The 22,564-nt window shown below is 50.2% G+C and overlaps 2 protein-coding genes across 8 annotated transcripts in view; one reads left to right on the top strand and one right to left on the bottom strand.

The window, feature by feature from the left end:
• Nucleotides 1-22,564, top strand: part of ST7L (suppression of tumorigenicity 7 like) — a 158,720-nt gene that overhangs the window by 79,008 nt on the left and 57,148 nt on the right. The window lies entirely within an intron of this gene.
• WNT2B (Wnt family member 2B) lies at nucleotides 33-17,416 on the bottom strand. Of its 2 annotated transcripts, none has more exons than XM_036838209.1 (5): nucleotides 10,968-11,107; nucleotides 10,658-10,878; nucleotides 9,334-9,611; nucleotides 8,369-8,633; nucleotides 33-5,084 (listed from the first exon to the last, which is right to left on the bottom strand). In XM_036838209.1, exons 2-5 carry the CDS (start codon nucleotides 10,782-10,784, stop codon nucleotides 4,855-4,857), a joined length of 900 nt encoding a protein of 299 aa, XP_036694104.1. In that variant the 5' UTR covers nucleotides 10,785-10,878; nucleotides 10,968-11,107; the 3' UTR covers nucleotides 33-4,854. The 2 variants fall into 2 exon arrangements, with proteins under 2 accessions (XP_036694104.1, XP_036694046.1); XM_036838151.1 differs by lacking the exon at nucleotides 10,968-11,107 and adding an exon at nucleotides 16,793-17,416 and having other exon boundaries at nucleotides 4,228-5,084.

The raw sequence follows: 22,564 nt of genomic DNA, 5'->3' as shown, positions 1-22,564 counted from the left end.
GTTGAAGTAAAGTCACCCAATTTTGGCTTCTTTTGGCCAAAGAGAGAGAACTCCCATGCCCAGCTGCTCTATCCATAGACTCGTAGGCAGAATGGAAGTGAGCAAAGGCAAATTTTAAGCCAGAACACTTCAGAGTTAGGGGACAAAAGGGAGAATGCTTACCTTGCTTTCTCAAATCCAGGATGACTAAAACATCTTAAGTAAATGAGGAAGGACCACAGAGTTGCTCAGAGATCATTTAAGCCATAAATGGGAAGTGGAAAAACGTACCTATACCCTCTCTTTTATCACTTTGACCTTTGGGGTCAGGGACAGGTATAGTACTGACACCCCACTGGCCGTTACCTGAAACCTGCCAATCACCAGCTTCTGGGAAAGCTCAGTCTAGTGCAGCAACTGTGACATATTTACCCTTGTAAAGCCACTGCTTGCTCCCCTCTAGTGCCTTTCTCTTGTGGAGATCATCTCTGGAACCTAAAGCTATCCTGTTTTCTAACCTAGTAAGAGTTAAAAACAACAACAGGTGATGAGCAGGAGGCCTGATAATCGTACCTCGTGCAGTCATAGGAGACTGCCCTATCATTGATAGCATGTAGGACACGAATTGCACTCTCTCCAGCGTGAACCAGCCATGAGGAGTTCTACAGTCTCAGCCACTCTGCCTGGGTGGGAATTGTCCACTGTTGATCTCTTCTCTCCATGCCCTTTCTGTATCCTTCCCCTGCCACCTCCCAGAGGGGTGCCAGTCCCCAAACCAACAGCTGCCTGCATGTTGATAATTTTATAATATTCCTTGGTTATAGCTGAACCCCTGTTATTGGTATGAGTTTTGAAGTGTTTGATTGAAATCTAGCTGCTTTTTTCTTTTCTTTTTTTTTTGCTGGGGAGAAGGAGGATGACTAGAACCCGTATGCAGCCTGAGATATTTGTGTATATATATCCTCACGGTTGTGCACAGGCTGATAGGGAGGGCGGAGTGAAAAGGAAACATCTCTTTCTTGTTTTCCCACATTGCTTCAAAGATGCCCAACCCCCATAGTGGCAGGCAGTTCCCAAGTGGAGGGTGGGGGCAGAGGCCTTCACCAAGGCCATCAATAACCAGGTGTGAGCTACAGGTCTCTGCGTAATGTGAAGCTCTCCCGTATTTCATTTCTGAGCCAGGGGGCGGCTCTGCAGGATTGCTTACGGAGAGCTCTGTGTCTGGCACCTCTCTCCACAAGGCCCAGGCGCCCAGGGTCCCACCGACCTTCCCAGGAATGCATTACATTGTTCTCTGGTGCTGTAATTTGGCTGCAGGAGCTAGGCCTCCCAGGGATGAGAAACATACTCTCCCTACTCTCCCTGCCTTCCTCCCTTGGGTTTCTGCCCTGTGACCACTGAGGGCATTTAAATGAAACCTCAGAAAGGCTGAGGGAAAAAAAATCCTTGTTATCTTTCTTATATTAAGCCATGGAGAAATCAAGGTCCTGAGTGGGTCTGAGAATTTGGCGAAGGACTTAGTGGTTGGTGTGCTTGCTAAGGGAGGTGAGAGAAAGGGAAGAAATTACTCTCTGTAACAGGGAGGAAGAAGACTGAGGCAGTGAGTGGTCAGGATTCAGACCTACAAAGTCTACAAGACTTTGCAGACAGAGACCCTCAGGGCCAGGCAATGTTTGACTCTTTTAAATAATCTGAAGTCCCTGATTTCATTTTTCTAGCATCACTCTAAGGAAGAGTATGGATTCATGCTATTATTCAAGGCCAGCAATAATACAAGTTGGCTTTTATCTGCAGGACTATGTTAAGGCTGGCATTCTTACTTTTACATAAGAGAAACTGGCTATAGGCTGTGAAGCTGAGGTATTTAAGTCTTGTGCCTTCTCTAAAAGATTCTAAGATCCTTAAAGGATAATGTCTTTTAACTTAATTTGTATCCAAATAGCATTTTCTGCAATGCATTATACATAAATATTAAAAGCTAAAAGAAATGAAGACCAACAGGAAGGAGTGAAACAGGTGGCAGGCTAAGAGACTGCTGATCTGAGGAACAGGCCTCTATTGAACAGAGGAGAGATGGGCAAGGGGGAGATTAGAGGCAGTGAGTGAGTAGCAGCAGAACTAAATGGGGCCCTGACTGCACCAAATAAAGTTCTCGTTTTGCTGCTTGTTCCAAATAAATTAGTTTCTGTTTGTATAGTGCAGAATGGACGCCAGTTGTGTAAAGCCAGTCGGAATGCAGAGGCAAGCTAAGGAATAAGAGGAAAAATTAATTGCTTGGCCATTATTCTTTTTTGGAGCCACATAGCCTCTGTAATAGGGCTTACATGGACCTCTTTTCTCTCACTATCCACCTCACTTTTCAGACCTCTCACTCTCTGGACAGCTTGCTGTTCTCTTAACCATTTATAGGAAATTGCAAAACTTGGTCTTTATGAACTAGAACTTGGAGCCCAGGGAAAAGCACAGAGCAGTATGAGATGCCAGAAGAGGCCTGCTTCCTTCCACAGGGTAAGAACCAAAAAAGAATAAGATAATAGAACACAGGTAGATTTAGCTCAGGTTGATTTGCCATGGAAGGCCTAGGCTATCATTTATGTGGTAACCTGGATAACCTTGTGAGAGCTGAAGCTAACTGGGACCTGAGAGCTCTTCCCAGTGGCCCAGCATACAAGACAGCACCCTTTTGTAATTCATTCAACTCTATTCTTGAGTTCAGACTGACTATGAGCCCCTTACCCTTCCACTACCTTAGAGCTTTCCTCCTCTTAATCCTAGCTCAAGACATCAGAAACTCTTCTTTTCCCCTCCCATTTCCCCCCTCCCTAATCCCACCATTGGCTCATCAGTTATCCAGTTGACTCCACTCTGCAAGGAAGACATTCCCCTGGCCTGACTCACTCAGTCCTATTTCTCCACAGGAATCCCCTCACCGCAGACCACAAGGGCCCTGACTAGTTCATGTTTTGTGTTAATGGATGTGAAACTGGAGCAAACCCCCTCACCAAAAGAAAAACCACCCTAAACTCTCCCACATAGGTCTCAGCAGGTTACACAAATATTAGTCCTATCATCCAAATAAATCTGCCCCCACGGCCCAGAGCTATGGCACCCCCATCCTCTTGCTGCCTGTGCGGAGTAAAGCTGCTCCACAAACATGGGAGGACCCCAAGGGGTGCTGGAGAGGAACTCGGGAAAGGAAAGTGGCCTATGTTCAGAACTCCTTGTGTAGGCTCCTTAATATACAGCCTGCTGTCAATACCTTATAGTCCTGAACTGAAGATTCTGAGAGAAGTCAGGATGGGCTAGACCAGTTAGAGGCTTTGGTAAGAGGGTCTATTGGCTGGAGTTTGAGGCATAATTAAAACTCAATATCTGAGATAAGTCTGTACCCTCATGTTAGAGATGAGAAGATAGAGGCTCAGAGAATTTGGGTATCTTTCTCAAAATATCAAAAACAGTAACTGGCACAGCTGAGATTTCAACCCAGTCTGTCATAACTGCAAATTTCTATACCACTCTGCTCCTTTAAAATATCAACAGGCAAGAGATAACCACTGTCTAAGTCACATAAAAATAGGACATCATGATTTTGGGGACTCTGTGTCCTGCCCTCTAGCTTACTAAGCCTGCTATCTCTGGAGACTCTACCACTACAAGCTTAGTTAGGCAGTGGGTAGTAGCATAGAAGGAACTCCCCAATTTAAGCCAGATGTGGATTGAAGGATAATAATCACCAGGACTTGGAGAGTCACTAAATAAAGATTTGTTGAATAAAGGAGGAAAGGTTGCTTTCTAAGCTGTTTACCACTTTGGCCCCAAGACCCAGCTCTCCTTCCTTCTGTAACCACGGGTTCCTGCTCCCAGCTTTAAAGGCTAGAATCCTCTCCTAAAAATTGCCAAAGCCAGAGATCTCTACCTGCCTAGTATACACTAATGCCTCATGTGGGCCTTTGAGATCAGGCTTGTTACCCTCTCCCACGCTCCGTGAGTCACATATCTTTTACTTGGTGTTTCCCAAACCTGGCTGCCCACCAGGATGATGCGTGGAAAGTTTAAAAAAGTAAAAATCCCAAGGCCTAGGCAGACCTACTAAATTACTCTTTCTTAGGAGTGTTCTACGGTATTCTAATGATCTGTTTGTTAGGCATGGCATGGCACTGCATGCCACTCAGTTTGTACAGCCAGCAAGTGAGCAGAAGAGGCAGTGCTGGCTGATACAGGTTGAAAAGGAGAGATTAGAAGAGAGTGTATGTTTGTATAGTTATATAATTCTTTTCTCCTACAAAACACAGCAGTTTATAAACATAATAGCATGAGAATGGAACTTGTCTGCTATGGCTAACTCTTATCTAGCAATCCCAGGCTCTTGATAATGGAAGAATGTTTCAGCCTAAGAGTTTCTTTTGGGGTACCAGGCAGTTAGCTCACACTGACCCAGGGAAGAGATATGTGGTTTCATCTCTGTCCCATCTACCCTCAGCCAGGTAGGAAAAAAAGAAGTTCTCTCCAGGTACCCTTTCTCTTGCACACACAAGATGTGTCAGGAAGCCAATGCAAGGGAAAGGAAAAATGAACCTTGACCATGTGCTTTAGTGCAACTCATATCGCTCTGAAGACTCCTACCTCTTCCACTCTGCCTTCTAACCTCCAGAGTGGGGAGTCAGGGAGCCGCTCGGTTTTTTACATCCCCTGTCAACTCCTTCCCAGGGCTAAGGAACCAGCTAGGACACCAGAGTCCCTCTGGAGTACTTTCCAAGTCCTTAAATAGAAGCTGTAGCAGCCCAGGGTTGAGGGTGGAGGAAGGTGTGCATGCAAAGATCTTGTGCTTTTGAGTCAGGAGGTTTGAAGTGAGGGATGAGTGAGGTATTTATATGTTCAGGTCTGATCCAGCCACTCTGCCTTCTTGGGGGCCTTGCAAGTATGGACATCCACAGTGTTTCTGCACTCCTTGCACCGCACAGCACAGCACCAGTGGAATTTGCACTCACACTGGGTGACACGGGTAACTCGAGTTGTGTCATACCCTCGACCGCAGCACATGATTTCACAACCGTCTGTCCCTTTAGATGTCTTGCTACAGACTCGGCCTGCAGTGCCTAGGGAACCTGGGTTGGGGAAGAGAGAGAGTGAGAACCAAGTTACCTCTTACTTCAGCCACTCTGGGTTCCCTTACCCACATCCTCATGAGGAAACCATAAAGAATCCCTTTTCCTGAAAATACACCCACTAGCCAAAATGATCATCTCCTTACTGCCCTCTGTACCAGGCTTGTTTCTTCCCACTATCAAGGCTCCCCAAAGACCATCGACTTTTCCTGCAATGCCCTCCCTGCCAATACACATCTCCATATCCCCTTCAAAAGTTAGCCTTAAAGTGTCATAATTGTTAAAGCTGGGTGAAGGTTCTCTACTTTATGTTTGAAAGTTTCTATAATAAAAAGGTAAAATAAAAAACTTAGCCTATAATTTACCTTTTCTAAGAAGCCTTGTTACAACTCTGATCCAGCTACCATTTGTTAGTATTTCGGTCCTTAGTTTATATGTCATTAAGTTGTACTATACAAGAAAGTAGTACAGCATGGCCATTAAAAATTAAATGCATGTGCCTGATGTCAAATTGTCTAGGATTAAAACCTAATTCTACACTTCTTAGTTGTGTGATCTAGCAAGTTAGTTGATCTCTCTGGGCTTTAGTTTTCTTATAATAGCGCCTAACTCAGTAGATAGTTATATCTATAATCTCTGATCAACTGAGGGGGCGAACTGATAAGCATTACTGGCAGGAGGCTTCTCCCTAAGGAATTCCTAAAGAATATCCCTTGCCTTACCCCTTACGGTAGGAACCCTTGAAGGATAGGGATTGTGTTATTCCCCCTGCACAGAGAATGCTCACAACCTCATTCTGACTGATTTTTGCAAAAGAGATGCTGCCAACAGATCACAAAATCATAGAATTTTAGATGGGATGGATCCTAGAGCATATCTACTTCACCTCTTTCCCAGAGATGGGAACATAGCTAGCCTGGGGGTTCAGGAAGGGTATGAATAAATTAACTGATTTCTATAGCAGTAGTCTCCACATTCCACTGAATATGGATAGAAAATGCTAGTGCTTCTATATTTGTTTTTGAGCTCATCAATTTAAAATATCTACTTTGTATGTATGTTTTATAATGTACATTTTAGTACAGTGAAACATAGATATAATTCATAAGTAAATATACATATATTGGAGGCACATGTTCAGATTTTTTTTTTAATGATAGGAGTATACAAGCCAAAATGTTAAGAGACCACTGCTCTAGAGTGTAGGCTGACTAGGTCTACTATATATGTTATCCGCCTAATTTCAAGGGCTAGGTCTTAACGTCATTCTCTTGTGCACCAGAAGCCTCTTCTACACTCTGGAGCCAAGCAGTCCAATGGTAGTAGCCACTAGCCAAATGTGGCCATTTAGATTAAGTTAATGAAAATCAAATAAATTTTAATACTTAGCTCCTCAGTCACACTAGCTGTATTTCAAGTGCTGAATAATCACATGTAACTAAGTGGCTACTGTATTGGAGAGCACAGATGTAGAACATTTCTATCATCACAGAAAGTTCAGTGGGGCAGTACTGCTTTGGAGGGAATTCCTGGCTCCATACTCCCTTCTGGGATGACTTGTACCCTTTGAATTCCAGGCTCCACTGTGGGGTTTTTTTTTTTTTTTTTTTAATTTATTTTTATTTATTTATGGCTGTGTTGGGTCTTCGTTTCTGTGCGAGGGCTTTCTCTAGTTGTGGCAAGCGGGGGCCACTCTTCATCGCGGTGCGCGGGCCTCTCACTATCGTGGCCTCTCCCGTTGCGGAGCACAGGCTCCAGATGCGCAGGCTCAGTAGTTGCGGCTCACGGGCCCAGTTGCTCCACGGCATGTGGGATCTTCCCAGACCAGGTGCACGAACCCGTGTCCCCTGCATTGGCAGGCAGATTCTCAACCACTGCGCCACTAGGGAAGACCCTCCACTGTGGGTTTTATGAGACCTATTTTATGCCTCTGAGAACAACCAACACACATATGACTCATCCTCCCTCCTAACTCCAAAGATCCTTCCCCAAAGGTGCATTTTAGGATGACAGCATAGGCTTACACCCTGGATGTTGTGGAATTATTTCTAGGCATTTAGAGAGTAGCCCTCTGAATTATACCACGTGGGAAGAAAAATTTAGTGGCAGGAAATCACCAGGAGAATCAGAAGTGCTTTCTCAACCTTTTTTCTCCTAGCACCCTTCAAAGTACACAAACTACTTTCTGTGTGTCTTGGGTAGAGCCCCACCCTGTTTCTGTGCCCAGTTTTGCTCCAAGCTAATTGCTTCTCCAGGAATGACAGTGATAGGTGAAAACAAATAGTATGGAAGACAGCTGAGGGTTTTGGCTTCCCCTCACCGAGGTCCTGACTGCTGAGACTACAGAGAAGAGTCTGGGAGCCCATAACAATAACCAGGGGGAGAGCAGTTCTGTTGCATAGCAGGTTGTTCCTAGTCTAACCTATCTGAACCTGAAATATGAGCCAAGACGGTTAGCTTCCACTCTTTTAGGGGAACACCACGTCACCTTCCAGCATTCCCAAGAATTCCACCACAAATATATGGAACACATTCAAGAATGATTTGCTGCTTTCTGCTGATGGTTAGCCTTGGGTAGGGATCTCCTCTCTCCTTGCTTCCCCAACTCCATTTTAGAATTTTCAGTGGCAGCACACTGGATAAGCCCTTTCAAGGTCATTCGTGGTGTATTTCCTACTACCTTTCTGTCTTTAATCTCCCTTACCCAAAACCTTCACTCAGTCAGATTAATCTGCTCTCTGTTCCTAGAACAGATCATGTGCTTTCCCACCTACCACTCTACTCATGTGTAGAGAATATCCACCTGTTCTTCTCTGTAGCTATCCAGATGATCCCCACACTTTAAGAAACAGCTTAAATTCCACATTTTCAAGTAATTTCTCTCTTTTGCAGTTGCATTTGTCTACCTGTTATATCTCATTTCTTTAGCTAGATTGTAAAGAGCCAAAACTTAGTCTGTATCTTATGCTTCTGTATAGCCCATACATTGTTTGGTACTGAAATGGGTGATTCACTTAAACATTCACTTAGTAGTACCTACTATATCCCAGATGCTGGGAATATAAAGGATAGATGACCTCAGGCCTCAAGGATTTCGGTGTCCTCTCCTCTCTAGGCAGCTTTGGGCCTGGCAGACTGAGGCATAAATCAACAATCTTATTACAAGGTTTTCACATCTGACTGGCTCCTCCAACCTCCTTCCCTAACTCCTGAGACCATGATTAACTAGAGGTGCCTGCACTAAAAACCAGGGCTCCATGTCTCTACCTACTTTCCTTACTCACCTGCAGCCTTGTCCAAGACGCAGTAGTCTGGGGAGTTGTCAAAGTAGACAAGGTCAGTCCGGGTAGCACGGCGATAGCCTTGGCGGGCTGCCGTGAAGTTCGCGCCATCCTGGGTGGCCGTTACCTGCACAGCCCCATCATAGCGCCGCCGCAGGTAATCACCTGTGCGGCGGAAGTCTGAGAGTGCACGCCAGCAGGTGCGCAGAGTACAGGAGCCACTCACGCCATGGCACTTACACTCCAGCTTCAGAAACCGCCGCACAGCCTGGGAGGTGGGGAGGCAGGCAAGGGAAAGGCAGCCAGTCAGGGTACTTTATGGTCATCCCTAGGACTAAAAGCATGAGTGCCCTGAGGTCTGCTGGCCCTGGCCCTGTTTGGCTAGTGGAGCCATCGGTTGTCCTCTCCCCAGTCAGATTCCACCCATTCTTCCCGATCAAATTCAAGAACCTCTTTTAACAGGAAACCTTCCTAGACCAACAGTGCTTTCCTTTTCATGATAGCCCACTTGAACTTTAAAGCCCCAGGATTCTGTTCATAATTATGGCACATCCTCTATTTTTCATGTGTTTTAGAGTTCAAGGTACCATGCCTTCTGCTTTTGTTGCATGTCATTTTCCAGCACAGTACTAGGCCTATAGGAAGTGCTCAAAGACCAGTGCACTGACTAGAACAAGCTTTTATCCTCCTCAGACTTTAGGAGGTGATTCTTTTCTTTCTTAAAAAGTTATTTCCCTTCTTTTCTCCACCTTTCCCTAATTTCCACCTACGTGAAGACTCTTTATGCTCCAGGTTGAACCTAGGCATTCCTAAGGTCCCTTGCATTTACTGCTCCTGTTCCAGGGGTTGGGGCTTTTGGAAGTAATCTAGAAGCCTTCAGTGCTTCCACCTTCACATTTACTCCATGATCATACATACTGGCCACTCCCAGCCAATATGAATGTACATGCACAGACATGAGTACTGACCGTGCGACCACAGCGATTGTTATGTAAGTTCATGAGAGCCCGTGCATCCTTAAGCCTCTTCTCCTTGGCATCCACGAAGGCTTTGGCAAAACGAACACCATAGTGGATGTTGTCACTGCAGCCACCCCAGTCAAAGTCCCCACGTTGGTCATGATGTCGGCCACGGGTGTAGGGGTCACAGCTGCACACACTCAGTTCACCCTGGCTACAGGCACGAGTGATAGCATGGACCACCCCTGCTGATGAGATGGCATATACAAATGCTGCCTCCCGGCTACCTAGAGAGAGAAAGGTAGAAGTGTGTTTCAGGAAAGAGGCCCTTGTCTGTCCCCTTCTTTAGCCCACACAACCTTCAACTCTGAAACCTCTTCTCCTTTTCTTTCCCAGGGCAACCCCTGTACCTCCTTTATTCAAGGTACCCTTCCCTTCCAAGAGCATTCCCCAGTGAATCTGACCTCTTCCCCTCAGCCCTCACAACTCTCTACCCACTTCTTTGTATGTCTGACCTCTTGGGCTGACCTGTACTCCTGTTTCCTTCCAAACTCCCTGGGTCCATCCATTGAAAAGTTTCACAGTGAATCATTCCCTCCCACTGAGTGCCAACCCTGGCTTAGCAAAGCCAGCCTTAGTCCACATTCCAGGCCTTTTCAGGCCCACTCTGCTGGACAGTTCCCCTACAATGGAGACCCCAGCCCAGGGGTCATCCTATTTGAAGAGATATGCTACTTTCCCCAGCCTGCTTTCTTCCTTCCCTGCTCTTGGGGATTGATGAATCATCACTCTTGTCCCTCTGACACCTCCACATTCTCATCTCATTCCCTTTCTGCTAGCTTACTGTTTAGCTCTGCTTAGCTCTTTTGCTGAGCCAGGTCCAAGCCGCTGACTCTCCAAATATTTACATATCACCTTTCTGTTTTTCCCTTGCTCCCATTATTACAGTGTTGGGAGTGTTGGGGTGAGGGTAGTGATGGTGTCGGTAAGAACAGAGCAGCCATTTCCAGTCCTCAGCCTTACAGTGCATGGATGTCCGCAGGCTGGGGGTTGGGGAGGGGAAGGAAAAGGGAGGAAGAAGGATGGAGGTACCAGGGAATGCTGTTCCTTTGACGCATCATCCCAGAACACTGGGATTTAAAGGGGCCACTGCCTACATATCTAAGGTACTGAGGGTCTGTTTCCAACTGTATCCTGGGCTCTGCCCACAGTTCTTACTCTGATTATGAAGTAGGGTGCAGGAGAGGAGAGAGGGGCTCATGCCTATCCTACCCACTCACCACCCCAGGCATAGAAAGAGAAGGAGCTGGGGCAGGGTGGAAGAGGCCCCTACTTCTGAGCATGACACGGCCAAAGACAGTGTGGTCCCGGTCCAGGGTGGTGCAGTTCCAGCGATGGTGGCGGAACTGGTGCTGACACTCTCGGATCCATTCTCGGGCACCCTCGCCCACCGAGCGCATGATGTCTGGGTAACGCTGGCACAGCTGACGCTGCCGGCTCACCAGACCAGGGATATTGTCACAGATCACTCGGGCCCCCAGCGCCCCGATGTACCTGCAAGGTGGAGATGGCCCTGTCAGAGCATCCTGGCTTTATTCTGCATTAGGAGGGGAATAAGGAGGGGAAAGGTTTGGCATTCAAACCTTGAGAGGTTCCTTCCCCTTCCTCCAACCAAGGCCGATATTCCCCAAGGCCGATGGGGAGAACCAATCCTCACAAGCTCTGGAGAAATAATTAAGCAGTTGCAGAGAGAGTAATTGAGTGGTCTCCCACCATTACCAGTTCCCCAGCCAAAGGCAAAAATGACACACACTCCCAGAACACAGGCTAGGCATGTGTCACATACACAGAAGCTGTGGGCATGTCACACAAACCCCATTGCCTGTTTATTTAATAAACATTAAGAGCCTCATGGAAAAATAAACTTAATAAAACTAGAGTCTGATACAACATTGTTACACCCACGTGTCAGAGGCACGTCCTGCGTTGCTGGCCCATAAAGACATGGTATGGGAGAAGGATGGAGTCAGTGGGAAGAGATACAGTGGGAAATTTTGAGTGACGTTTACAGCTCTAGTCAGACCCGTGTAGCTAAGAGTCCTCATTCCCAATCCCGAGGTCTGGGGAGGAAGACCCCCCCACCCCAACTCTCCTCCCCACACCCTTTGTTTCAAGGTCCCATGACCTTTCTTAACTAATGAGTCTTTCAAAATCATCCTTCCCAACTTACAGGGCATAATGTCCTGGATGAATCTGCATGGGCCGAGGGCTGTTTGCAGTGGGAAACCGAAGACCAATATTAAGCAACAGGGTGACACTCCCCATATTCCAGTCCCCAATCTGCCCAATGTGAACAATTATAAGAAGATCATTTGGGTGAGCTAATAAAAGATAGGTGAGTTGCTAGAGTCATTCTCAGTTCTCTCAAGGAAGTAGTTTTTTCTTCATTCAAACACTTTTTAGCCCTGGACTCCACCACAAGCCTCAGGAAGAACATTTCAGAGAGAGGACAGGAGTTCATCATCACCTTTTCTCCCCACAAGGCCACCAAATGAGATCTGACCCATACACCCACTTCTCACTCCCTTTCCATCTCTCCAGCACCCAGCACATACATGCCTTGATTTGCTGGGAATTCTCTATTCTCCTGTCCTAACACATCAAAGGGACGCCTTCTCTCCCCTTTTCTGAACAGGTGGGGACCATGGAGGGCAGTTGCTGCTACAGACAGAAAAGATTTGGTTTGGGCTGTGAATGAGCCTGTGGTTTGGGAAGGGCCCCAAAGTGGGCCTAGAAGTGGGTGAGGAGAAGGGAGGGCAGCCAGTGGGGAGAAGGGAAAAGCTGGACTGCCCTGGGCTCTATGTTCTCTACAACACTCCCCCCGCCGCCCCCTGCATTCGCAAACCCGGCCCTACCCACAGACTGGATCACCACTGGTGATACCAACTCAAACACAAGGAGGGCTGATGTTTGCCTCTTCTGGAATTCAGCAGGGCTGATGGGGCCCATCTGTCCCAGGGAGGGTTGAGAGGGCTGGTCCACCACTAACAAATCCCATGGAATCAGCGTCCCCAGCACTGTCCATCAGGGCAACAGCTTCCAGGAACAAACAAAATAAACACCCTGGGCTGGGCCAGGCCGGAAAGGGCTGCCTGACGCACAGCCGGGAGTTACACCCACTGCTGCGGTGCTTTGTTTGGAGAATCAAGACCGTTGGAGTTGGAGCCCGTCCCTGTCTCACCACCATTCTGCTTCCTCAGTTCACCCCGGAGTACTGCTCTACGCAATGGGTGTTTGTTGTTTTTTTTTTTTTTTACTGGGGCTTGGGAAGACGGGGGTTGGATGGGAATGGGAGACCAGTAATCCAGCCCTCATGAGACAGTGTGGAGTGGGGCAGGCCAAACCCTGGTAAAAAGTCCTTCCTGTGGTCTGACTTAACTCCATTCTGCTGCAGCCCACATTGGTCCTTCTTGTTACATCCTCACTGAGCGTGGGAACATCTGTTCAGTAAGACGGGAAGATAATTTTCTTTACTACCACCCTTATCCCACTAAGTAGCTGCTTCAAGATTCTGCAGAGCAGGGCACTTGCCTCCTGACCAGTGGTCAGCACCTTGCAGTCAGTGTGGGGGCCTCCAGCAAGGCAGCCAGAGGCCCAGCCCATCCCCCTCTCAATTCAGCACGTGCCTACAAAATGCCTACCATGTGCCAAGCACTGAGCTCATCTGTTAGGGGCACAAAGATATTTAAGGCATCTCCCAGCTGATGGGCTGGTAGAAGGGTGAGATGCCCCTGACTCTGTAGCTCTGTTTCCCTTCCAGAGGTTTTTACTTCCTTCCCAGCTTCCTGCTCCAGAATGCTCTCTTTACCTGCTTTTGACCAATTCATACCCCTTCCTTTGACAAAGTGACTCATGCCCTGTTCTAGCTCCTTGCTACTCAGAGTGTGGTCCCCAGAACAGCAGTATCAGCATCTCCTGGGAATCTGTTAGAAATGCAGAGCCTCAGGCCCCATTCCAGCCCTACTGAACTGGCATTATACCAACCTCCTCAGGTGATTAGGACATGCTGCTCTATGAAGGCAGGGAGTTTTGTCTGTTTTGTTCACTTCAGTATCCCCAGTACCTAGAACAATGTCTAGCACAAAGCAGGTACTTAATAACTATTTGGTGAAAAAAACAAAACCTGACCGCTCTGATTTATCCCCAACTCCCCTCTCCTCCTAGCTAGCCATAAGCCTCATTTCAATTATAGCTTTATTCCTTGTGGACATTGCAGATGTTTTAGGTTTGTGTCTTTTTAATGAGGCTAGGGGTCCTCTTTTTTATTTACCCCCTTTCTTTTACAGTCCTTAGTGCATGTACATGGTTTAGCTCAGCCCATATAGGACTTTGAACACAAGGATAAAACTATTATTCTCCCTAAATATCTTAGTACAATATCATTTATATGATACTTTACAGTTCACAAAACATTTTTCTTCACAAAAATCCTATGAGAGAGAGAGATCTCCATTTTACAGGTGAAGAAACTGAGGTCACTAAGATTAACAATACCCAGCTCTGTCCATCAGGGCTAGTCAGAGGAGAACTGGGGTGAACCAAGGACATCTGACGCCAAAGTCCAAGCTCATTTTCAATTCCAAGCGTAAGAGAGGCACACAATGCTTATTAACCAGGAGTAAACCAATCTGGCTCCAAAATTGGTGTGAACTTGAATTTCGTACTATGCCCTTCCTATCCTTTACTTTCTTCATGTGTGAAATGGGGATAATAATATTATCTGCCTCACTGGATTATTTTGGGGATTGAAAAAGATGATGCTTATAGGTGCTTAGCCATAGTGTCTAGAGCTTAGGAAGGGCTCATTAAATGGCAGCTGTGGTTGATAACAATAATGTTAATGTCGGGGAATTCCCCGGCGGTCCAGGTCGCTCCAGGTCTGGGAACTAAGATCCCATAAGCTCCAGGCATGGCCAAAAAACAAAAAAACCAATGATGTTAATGTCATGATATCACTTTGTTCCTCCTTCTGTAAATCCACAGTCCTGAACACAGTCCTGCTCTTGTGATTCCCTACATCCCAGCCCCTGCAGAATACAAAATAGTACAGGGAGGCACATGCCAGGAGACCCCTATTTCTTGTTCTGTTTTTCATAGATTAAGAAGAGACCATTTCCTCCTTCAGTTAAAGGTCGGGAGAGGAAGGGAGTGGTTGGAGAGTAAGGGGAAGCGCTGCGAGGAAGATCAGACTGTTAGCTGGTGATAGTGATGACATTCTGCTCCTGAGTGGAACATGGACACAAACAGAGTCAACAGGCATCTCTTCAGGGGGTTGTACAGAATATCAATCTTGCTGGGGTTTTTTCCTAAGAGAAAGAGAGATAATCACCTTGGGGCCTGACCTGCTTTTGGAAAGCAGCTTTCTACTTTATCCCAGAAGTGACTGACCACTGAGGCAGGCATCTGGGGCCTGCAGCTATGACCCCTGTGAGGCAAGGAGACTGAAATGACCTGTGCACTCACTGCCCATCCTGGCCCTGTTGCTGCCTTCCTCCATTTCACAGGGACTGCTGAATCCCTCTGTATCACCCGCCCGCCTCCCTCCCTAGCTAGCTCTTCCACCCAGGAGTTTTTCCAAAATCTTTAATATGAACCACATGGGGGAGAGTAGTAGAGGGAGAAAGGAAAAGGGAGAAGGAGTAGCCAAGGGGACAAAATGGGGACTAGGGAGAACCCCAATTGGGTTTTTAGGAACCACTACCAGGATGCTGAAATTACCAGAGTGACACTTCCTCACCTAAACACCATGTGGACCAAGACTGCCTCCCAAATTGGTAAGAAGCAATCAAGAGTCACTAAAAGCAAATTGTCATCTGGAATGGATAAAGATGCACAGTGGTCACTTCATCCTTTCTCTGCAGGGCCTCTGAAGACACAAGTCCCCAGCCAGACTGAGACCATGAAGGTAAAGGGTGGCTTTAATCTCACTCTGAAGTTTGAAAGGCTTTTCTCCTCGTCCCCATCTTCCTTTTCCCTTTCTAAAGGAATGTTTCAAGCCAGATGTAAGATATGGGCCTCCCTGCTCCCCCATCCAGAACCCCCCCCCCTTGCCTTCCCCAACACTGCAGAGATAAAAAAGATCCAAAGGAGAGATTTTCCTGAAACAGGAAAAACGGGGGGTGTGGGGGGGGTGATGGGGATGGAGAAAGTTGCATCTTGAAATGATAGGAATCTGCAGCCCAAGCTCGCTGGCCCCTCAGCCAGCTACCCCTCACCCTTCCAGCCAAGATTCCAAATCCGGAGGAGAGAAGCCACAGGGTGCAAGGGGAAAAGAGACCACACTTTGTGGAGGAGGGGAGGATTGGGGGGAGGGGCAAAGTAAGGAAAGGAACGGGGGCACTGCATGGGTGGAGAGGGGCAATAGCCCAGTCCAAGCGGCCAGTTTAATTGGGGGGTGAAGAGGAAAGACGACAAGAGGACTGAGTCATTTCTCAGTCCCACTCTCCCCCTACTCAGCCCCCAGAAGGTGGGGGAGGAGAGAGAGCAGCTCTTTTCTTCTGGGAGAAAACGATGAGTGCCATCCAGAGCTTTCGTGGGGAAGGGAATCAGAAAAGAATAGATATCCAGTGGATTTTTAATTCCTTTTGCCTCATCTGCGGTCTTGTGAAGTGTCCGGACTCTTACGGCCTGCAGGAAATCTGAGGAGAGGATCTCTTAATGCTTTGGGACTCTAGAAGCCGCTAGTTCTTGGAGGGGAAAAATGGGAGATGGGACCATCTGGGGAAGGAAAAGAAGGAAGAAGGGAGGGAGATATCAAGGTTCGAAGTGAGATCCTCAAAACAGAGACTGAATGTCTAAAGTATGCAAACCCAAGTGTTTTGTTTGTTTTAGTTGTGGGAGTTAATGGGGGTAGTTTTTGCCTCAATTCCATTTCTAAACCTTGCGCTGGGTGCTCCTGCCTCACCAAAGCCTTACTGCATTATGGGGTGAGGGTAGACTAACGAGAGGCTCGTCCGCCCTTGCCAGCTGCCCCTTTCTCCACTCCCCCGGGTGGGGGGCCAACCTTAGGGGATCAGGAGGCCCTCTTGGACGGCCACCGCGGCCCCATATGGGCGATTGGTTCCTTGAATCCATCCTGAGAGAAACTCGTAAGGTAGCTTTTGCCCTAAGAGGATTGAGCTGAAATAGAGGGGGTCTGGGAAGCCTCGATTACCGGGCGTCCTTTTTCCAAATACCCAGCGCCCTCATCACCGGACGGGGAAGGAGCGGCGCCCCCTTATCCACTCCTCGCCCCCCCTGCGCCCCTCCGCGACTTCAGTGACAGCCCTGCACGGATCGTCTCAGACTCCGTCAAAGCGACAACCTGGTCTCCTGAGCAGCGGGTGCTGGGAGCTGTATATTCCCTTTGGGCGCGTCCGGCCTCTCTAACCCAGCACCTCACCCTCCCAACTCTGAGAGCCACACTCACCACCAGGACGTGTCTACGCGGGCCGGCAGCGTCAGCAGCAGCAGCAGCAGCAGAAGGCAAGCAAGACTTAGGCGGGCCGAAGCCCGAGAGCCGTCGGGGCCCGTGGGTCTAGGCGCGGGCGCGGAGACAGGGGCGCGGACGCGCCGAAAGGGGAGCTGCGCGGCTTCCTCCGCACCACCCGGCCTCAGCATAGCTCCCCGAAGCCTCCCGCCACGCGGCCCGGAGGGGCGTGGACGGGGCACCGGCTGAGGGTACTCAGGCTGCTCCCACTTCACCCCCCTGGGGGGCCATAAGTCTCGCCGGCGGCTGGGGAACCTAAGGGCACCTAGAGTCCAGAAGCCGGGGCGCCAGGTCCCGGAGAGGGGCGCAGGGAGCGGTATCCGGAAGCCTACGACGCCGCGCCGAGCTCGGGACCTGGGGCACGCTGCCTGGGCTGAGATGCAGTGGCAGGGGGTCGGCGGCGCGGAGTGGGGCTGCGGACAGAGTGTGCCGACAGCTCCTCCGGCCGCGGGCTCTCATTGGACGGCGCGGGGCGGGGCCGAGGCCGGGGACACGCGCGGCCCTCAGGACGGCTCCGCCCGCGCCAGCCCTGGCCGCCCCGCAGCGCCCTAGGTGTGGCGGCCGCCTCCGCCCCTCGGCGCCCCTAGCACTGCGCCGCGCCCCCACCTGCTCGGGCGGGACGCGACGGGGCGCAGCGGCGCCCTTCGCCGCCCGGAGCGCCCAGTCCCTGCCCACGCCGCGCCACCGGGTCCTAGCGCCCTTCATTCGGCAACCCCAACCTCCGTGGGTGATGGCCTGGAGGGCCGAGTGAGGGGGGCTGCAGACACTTTCCCCTGTCATCTAACCTACAGTGACACTGAAGTGAGCCACAGAGGACTCAGTCATTTCCTCGGGTTCTCTCTCCGTTCTTGCGCTTCTGTGAAATGGGTAGAATCTCTGCCACGGGGAGTTGCGGGAGAATCTTAACTCCCTTTCCAACGCTGCCAACGGGGGGCGCCACGGGCAGCAGACTTCAGGTAGGGGCTTCTCTCATCTACGGCTCGCTGCCCCTGGTTCCTCCGACCCGCTGCCCACCGCATTCCCACCCCCCACCCCCAGGCCCCCGCACACAATGTTTAGACATAGCTCTCGCCCGCCTGCCCGGACCCGACGCTTCCCTCCGGCCTGTGGACCGGGAATCGATGGCCAAAGCGGAGCGGCACACCTGAGGACCCGACGCGGACTCCCCGCCCTTGGCCGCCCGGGCTCGGCAGAGCCTACTCTCTCCCAGCTTTCCCGATGCTTCGGTCCCCCACCCCTTCGGGCGGGGCTGCGAGTACGAAAGAATCAGAAACAGCTGGGCAGCTTTCCCGAACCAGAGGCCAGGGTGGGGGTCCTGCTGAGAGAGTGGAAGCCCCGGAGCCATTTCTCTCCTTCTCCTTTCCACCCTTCCTCTTTCCCACTGCTCCCTTCCCTCCCTCCGCCAGCACCCCAACCGCCTGGAGGCGTGGTAAATTGGGAAGGGGTGGGGAGGTTCTGGTTGTAGAAATTGACTCCCCTCTTCCGTCCGCACTTCCCAGGCCGGCAGGTAGAGCTTCTGGAGGCAGGGTGGCCCTTACTGAGACCTAAAAATTCTTTTTAAAAAACCCTGGATCTTCCAACTTCCAGAGTCCGCCTGGCGTCCGGCCCCAACCGCTTCTCCAGACTCAGTTTCTCTTGCCTAGCCTCTCATTCCCAGGTGTCTTTCGTGCCTCTCCCCGTGATTTATCTATACTATAAAGCCCTGGTGTAAACAACGCCCTGGAAACTGCCCAGCCCCTTCAACCCCAGACATTGTCAGTTCTTGGGGGTGGGGGTCGCTGTTAGAGACTCCGGAGTGTGAGCGACAGGGCGCAGCTCGCTGCAGACGTCCCCGAGGCAGATGTGAGGGAGAAGGGCTGAGAGAGACCTTTATCCCCTCTCCACATCTCTCACCCCTTTATCTCACTTTCTGTAGCAGGGGGCGAAGTGAATTCATTCATTCAACAAATATTTATTCCCTACCATGTTCCAGACTGTGCTAGGCACATTAGTGAACAGAGCAAAACGAACAATTTCTGCCTGTGTGGAGTTTAACTTATATTGGGAGAAGATAGACAATAAACAGTAAACATCATAAGTAAAACATATAGCATCTTAGAAAGTGATAAGTACAGTGGGAAACAATGGAGTTGTAACTGGAATGATCAGGGTAGGCCCCATTAAGGACATTCAAGCAAAGACTTGAAGGAAGTGAGAGAACAAGCCAGGTAGATTCTTGGTGAAGAGGATGCCAAGCAGAGGGAACAGCCAGCACAGAGGCCCTCAGTTGGGAGTGGGCTGGTGTGCAGAGTGAGCTAGGGAGGAGGAGAGGAGTCCAGACAGGTAACAGCGGTAGTCTAGGTCATGCAGGAGAGAAGGTGCCCACCCTTGGGGGGGAGGTAGAAAATGGGGGCTGGCTTGGAGTTGGATGGGAGTGAGTGAGGGGCGAATACAGAGACCAGGCAGGGTCCACATGCTGGCCATATCCTCCCTGCCAACCTTCCCCTTCCCCTCCCCTTCTCTCTCTCAGTCTGGGAGGCTCCAGTTGGCCCTTCCGTTTGCTTAAAAGAAGCAGACTCTATACTGAGCTTCCCTGAGAGGGTCAGGTGAAAGAGGAATGAGCCCAGGCTCATTCCTGGCCAAGCCCCTTTCCTGGGACCATTCTGTCACCTCCTCCCAGCCCAGCCCCACCCTGATGCTGGGCAGCAGTCTATAAGCTCTGCAAGCTCTGGCAGCCTCTCTCAGACTCCCCTGTGTGCGCAGGCCTGGGTGTGACTCTGGCCCTGTGTTTATTCCTACATCTGGGCCTGAGGTTGCAGGGTGGGGAGCTAGAGATGATCACATCAGCCCTAACCTTGGGTGGACTCGCCCACATGGGCCCCAAACTCACTTATGAGGCCCCTTGTTTGGCTTCAGCTGTCTTCATAGTCAAGTGGGACGGTGTCTTGGCATAACATAGATGCTCAACTATTAAAGCATGTTGCTGAGCTAAGGGGGCCCCCAGAAACATCAGCAGATCCAGGAGGGAGGGAAGTGGGTGAGGGAACAAGACTTTTCCCCAATGCTTACAGGCTACCTCTGCCCTAGAGTGGACAACCCAGTATGGCGCTTTGCTCCTTCTTCTTCCCCTCCCCTCTGAGCCCCCAGCTGCACAGGAGGAAGCCCAGGCTGCAGGAGCCAGCTGACTGCAAGAGCTGCACTCAACCACTTAACTAGAGAACAAATACGGAGCCAGAGAAGAGGTTTTCTGGGATCTGCCACTTTGGACTTCAAATCTCAAAATAAACTTCCAGTCTCAGGGTCCTAGACTCTACTGGAGAGCTCGGCTCCTCACGCAAGGGCCTGTTGTGGGGCTTCCAGGCAGAGGGTCAAGGCCAGAGGCTCAGGCTTAGTGCCTGACCTGCTTCTCCCTCCCATCCCCCACCCCTACTCCACCCGAAATGGGAGCTGGGGGAGGAGTCACTGACTTGGGAGTCAAGTTCTGGTCTGAAGGGCACGGCCTGGAGTCAGGTCACTTACCCCGGTCCTGCTGTGCGCCCAGCGCTGGCCAGGGCATCCTAAATGACACAGAAGGAGTGAAAGGGTCTTACCCCCAAGGCATTTTCATGCAAATACAATAAAGCCATCTGAGGGCTGGGATGATAGGCTTTGCTGTTTGCTGCACACCTCCCCTTCACCCAGGCCTCTAGACTCCCTGGGGCCGCCAGCAGGACAACTTCCACCCAGCCGTCAGAGGCACACCTTCCTCCTCCCTCAAGGTGCACCACAGCCTCCTGCCCTCTCAAAAGTGGGTGCCCCAAAGAAAAGGGTCTCCCTCACCCCTGTACCTCACCTCATGCTCTGCTCCCTCATGGGGCCACTCAGAGCTAAGATTCATCTTTTTTCACTCTATTCTCAGCTGTGTGTGGCTGAATGATTTTGAATTTTTACTGGCCCTTGGATGGGAGTGGAGATGAGCTAAGGGGAGCTTGGGTGTGAGTAAACAGCTCTTACTCCACCCGGGTCTACCCCCCCTTATAGGCCCCCCTTCCCTAGGCCCCTTTGGCGATGACCTTCTCTCTTTCCCGGTGGGTGGGAGGTGGTGTGGATGGTAACGAGCAGAGAGAAAGGCCGAGAAGGGGCTGGGGGGAGGTTTGGATAGGAGTCAAGGAATTCCTGAGCCTGCTGCTTGCACAAGGGGCCCTGAGACGCCTTTCCTGAGATTTCTTTGCAAACCTAGAAAAGTCTCATTTGAAATGGGGCCAGGTTCACCCAGGCCCCTAGTGCCCCCTCGCTCCTGTTTCTTCCTCTCCAGCCACCCCAGGCAGGTGTCTGGGGAAGAGTAGGGAGATTGGGAAGAACCCAGGGGCTTTTAAGTCGTGTGGGGTGGGGATCTATGCTTTGTACACAGCCTGACCCGGCCTCTCCTTGGTATTTATGAGCTCCCAGGCGAGGCATGGAACGTGTCTCAAAAAGGCCAGGCCAAGAGGGCTTTGGAGGAAGGAGCACCCAGCCCCAAACCAGGGAAGGGGGCTTGGTGGGGCGGGGCTAGAGACAGAGACCCTCTTCTTCCCAGCCAGTGGCCAAACAGGGGAGTAGACTTTTCCCCTATGGGGCCTGGAGAAAGGAAAAGAGAGAGCTAAGGGAGAAGGGGGAAGAGGAGGCCTGGGGAGGCGGGACCGTAGAGGCGGGGCCTGGGGGTCTGGAGCCTTTTAGCACTTTGGCTGTAATCAGACTGGAGCCAGGCGGTGGGCGGGCTGACAGCCATCCTGGGCGGGTGGCCCAGGTTCTGTGTGAGGCCAGTGGGTGTGCTGCTGGGATCCTGGGTGGTCACTGACCAGCCTAACCCCAGGGGAGGGCGGTCCCACGTTGCCCCCAGCCCCCCCAACAATCTGCCTATGTCAGATAGGCTACACACTGAGCTCTCTTTCTCTCCCCACCACCTGTTTTGGGCCCCAGAACAATCTGGAAGTGAGATTTGCTTCCAGTGGAACAATCTGCAGAGCCCACTATCTGCCTCCCTCCCACTCTGCCTTCCTTGGTTCACTCTGCCTCTCTCTCTTCTGTGTCTCCATCTCTCTGGGTCTGTCTCTGGCTCATATTTCTGTCATTCTGTGTCTATTCCTCTTGGTGTTTGTCTTTCTGTCTTCATTTGCCTCTCTGTGTGTCTGTATCTGACAGCCTTTCCTCCTCTGTTGGAACCTCTGTCTCTCTTTCAATCTCTGTCACTCCTTGTCTCTTGGTGTGTATCTCTGTCTCTCCATCTTTCTCTCTATGAATCTGTATGACTGTCTCTCATTCTTCTTTCACTCTCCTCATCTCTCTTTCCGTGTCTTTTCTGACTGTGTGTGTGTGTGTGTGTGTGTGTGTTCCTCTCTATATTTTTCTCGGTGTGTATCTTTGTTTCTCTTTGTGTCTGTTTCTCTCTTTCTCTTGCCCTCTGTCTCACACCTTCTGCAGTCCCTCCAACACAGTACAAAGTGCATTGGACTGAAAGAACTCAGAGTTTTTTCTCCCCAGCTCAACCACACATGATTTGCATGACCCTATAAGTCACTTTCCCACTCCTGGCCTCAATTTCCTCGCTGGTGAAACAAGTAAGGTGGATATCTACTTCCCTCGGTCAGGGCCTCTTTCTGTCTTTATCTCTTTTTTCTTGTAGCATAGTCCATCCTGTCTTCTGAGGGTTCTGCTTCTCTGCTCTCTAAATTCCACCCTGAAGTTAGGACTCCAGCCTCCTTCAGACCTCAATGG

This window comes from Balaenoptera musculus, chromosome 1 (genome assembly GCF_009873245.2).
Source record: "Balaenoptera musculus isolate JJ_BM4_2016_0621 chromosome 1, mBalMus1.pri.v3, whole genome shotgun sequence".
NCBI lineage: Eukaryota > Metazoa > Chordata > Mammalia > Artiodactyla > Balaenopteridae > Balaenoptera > Balaenoptera musculus.
This window is presented reverse-complemented; position numbering and strand designations above follow the sequence as displayed.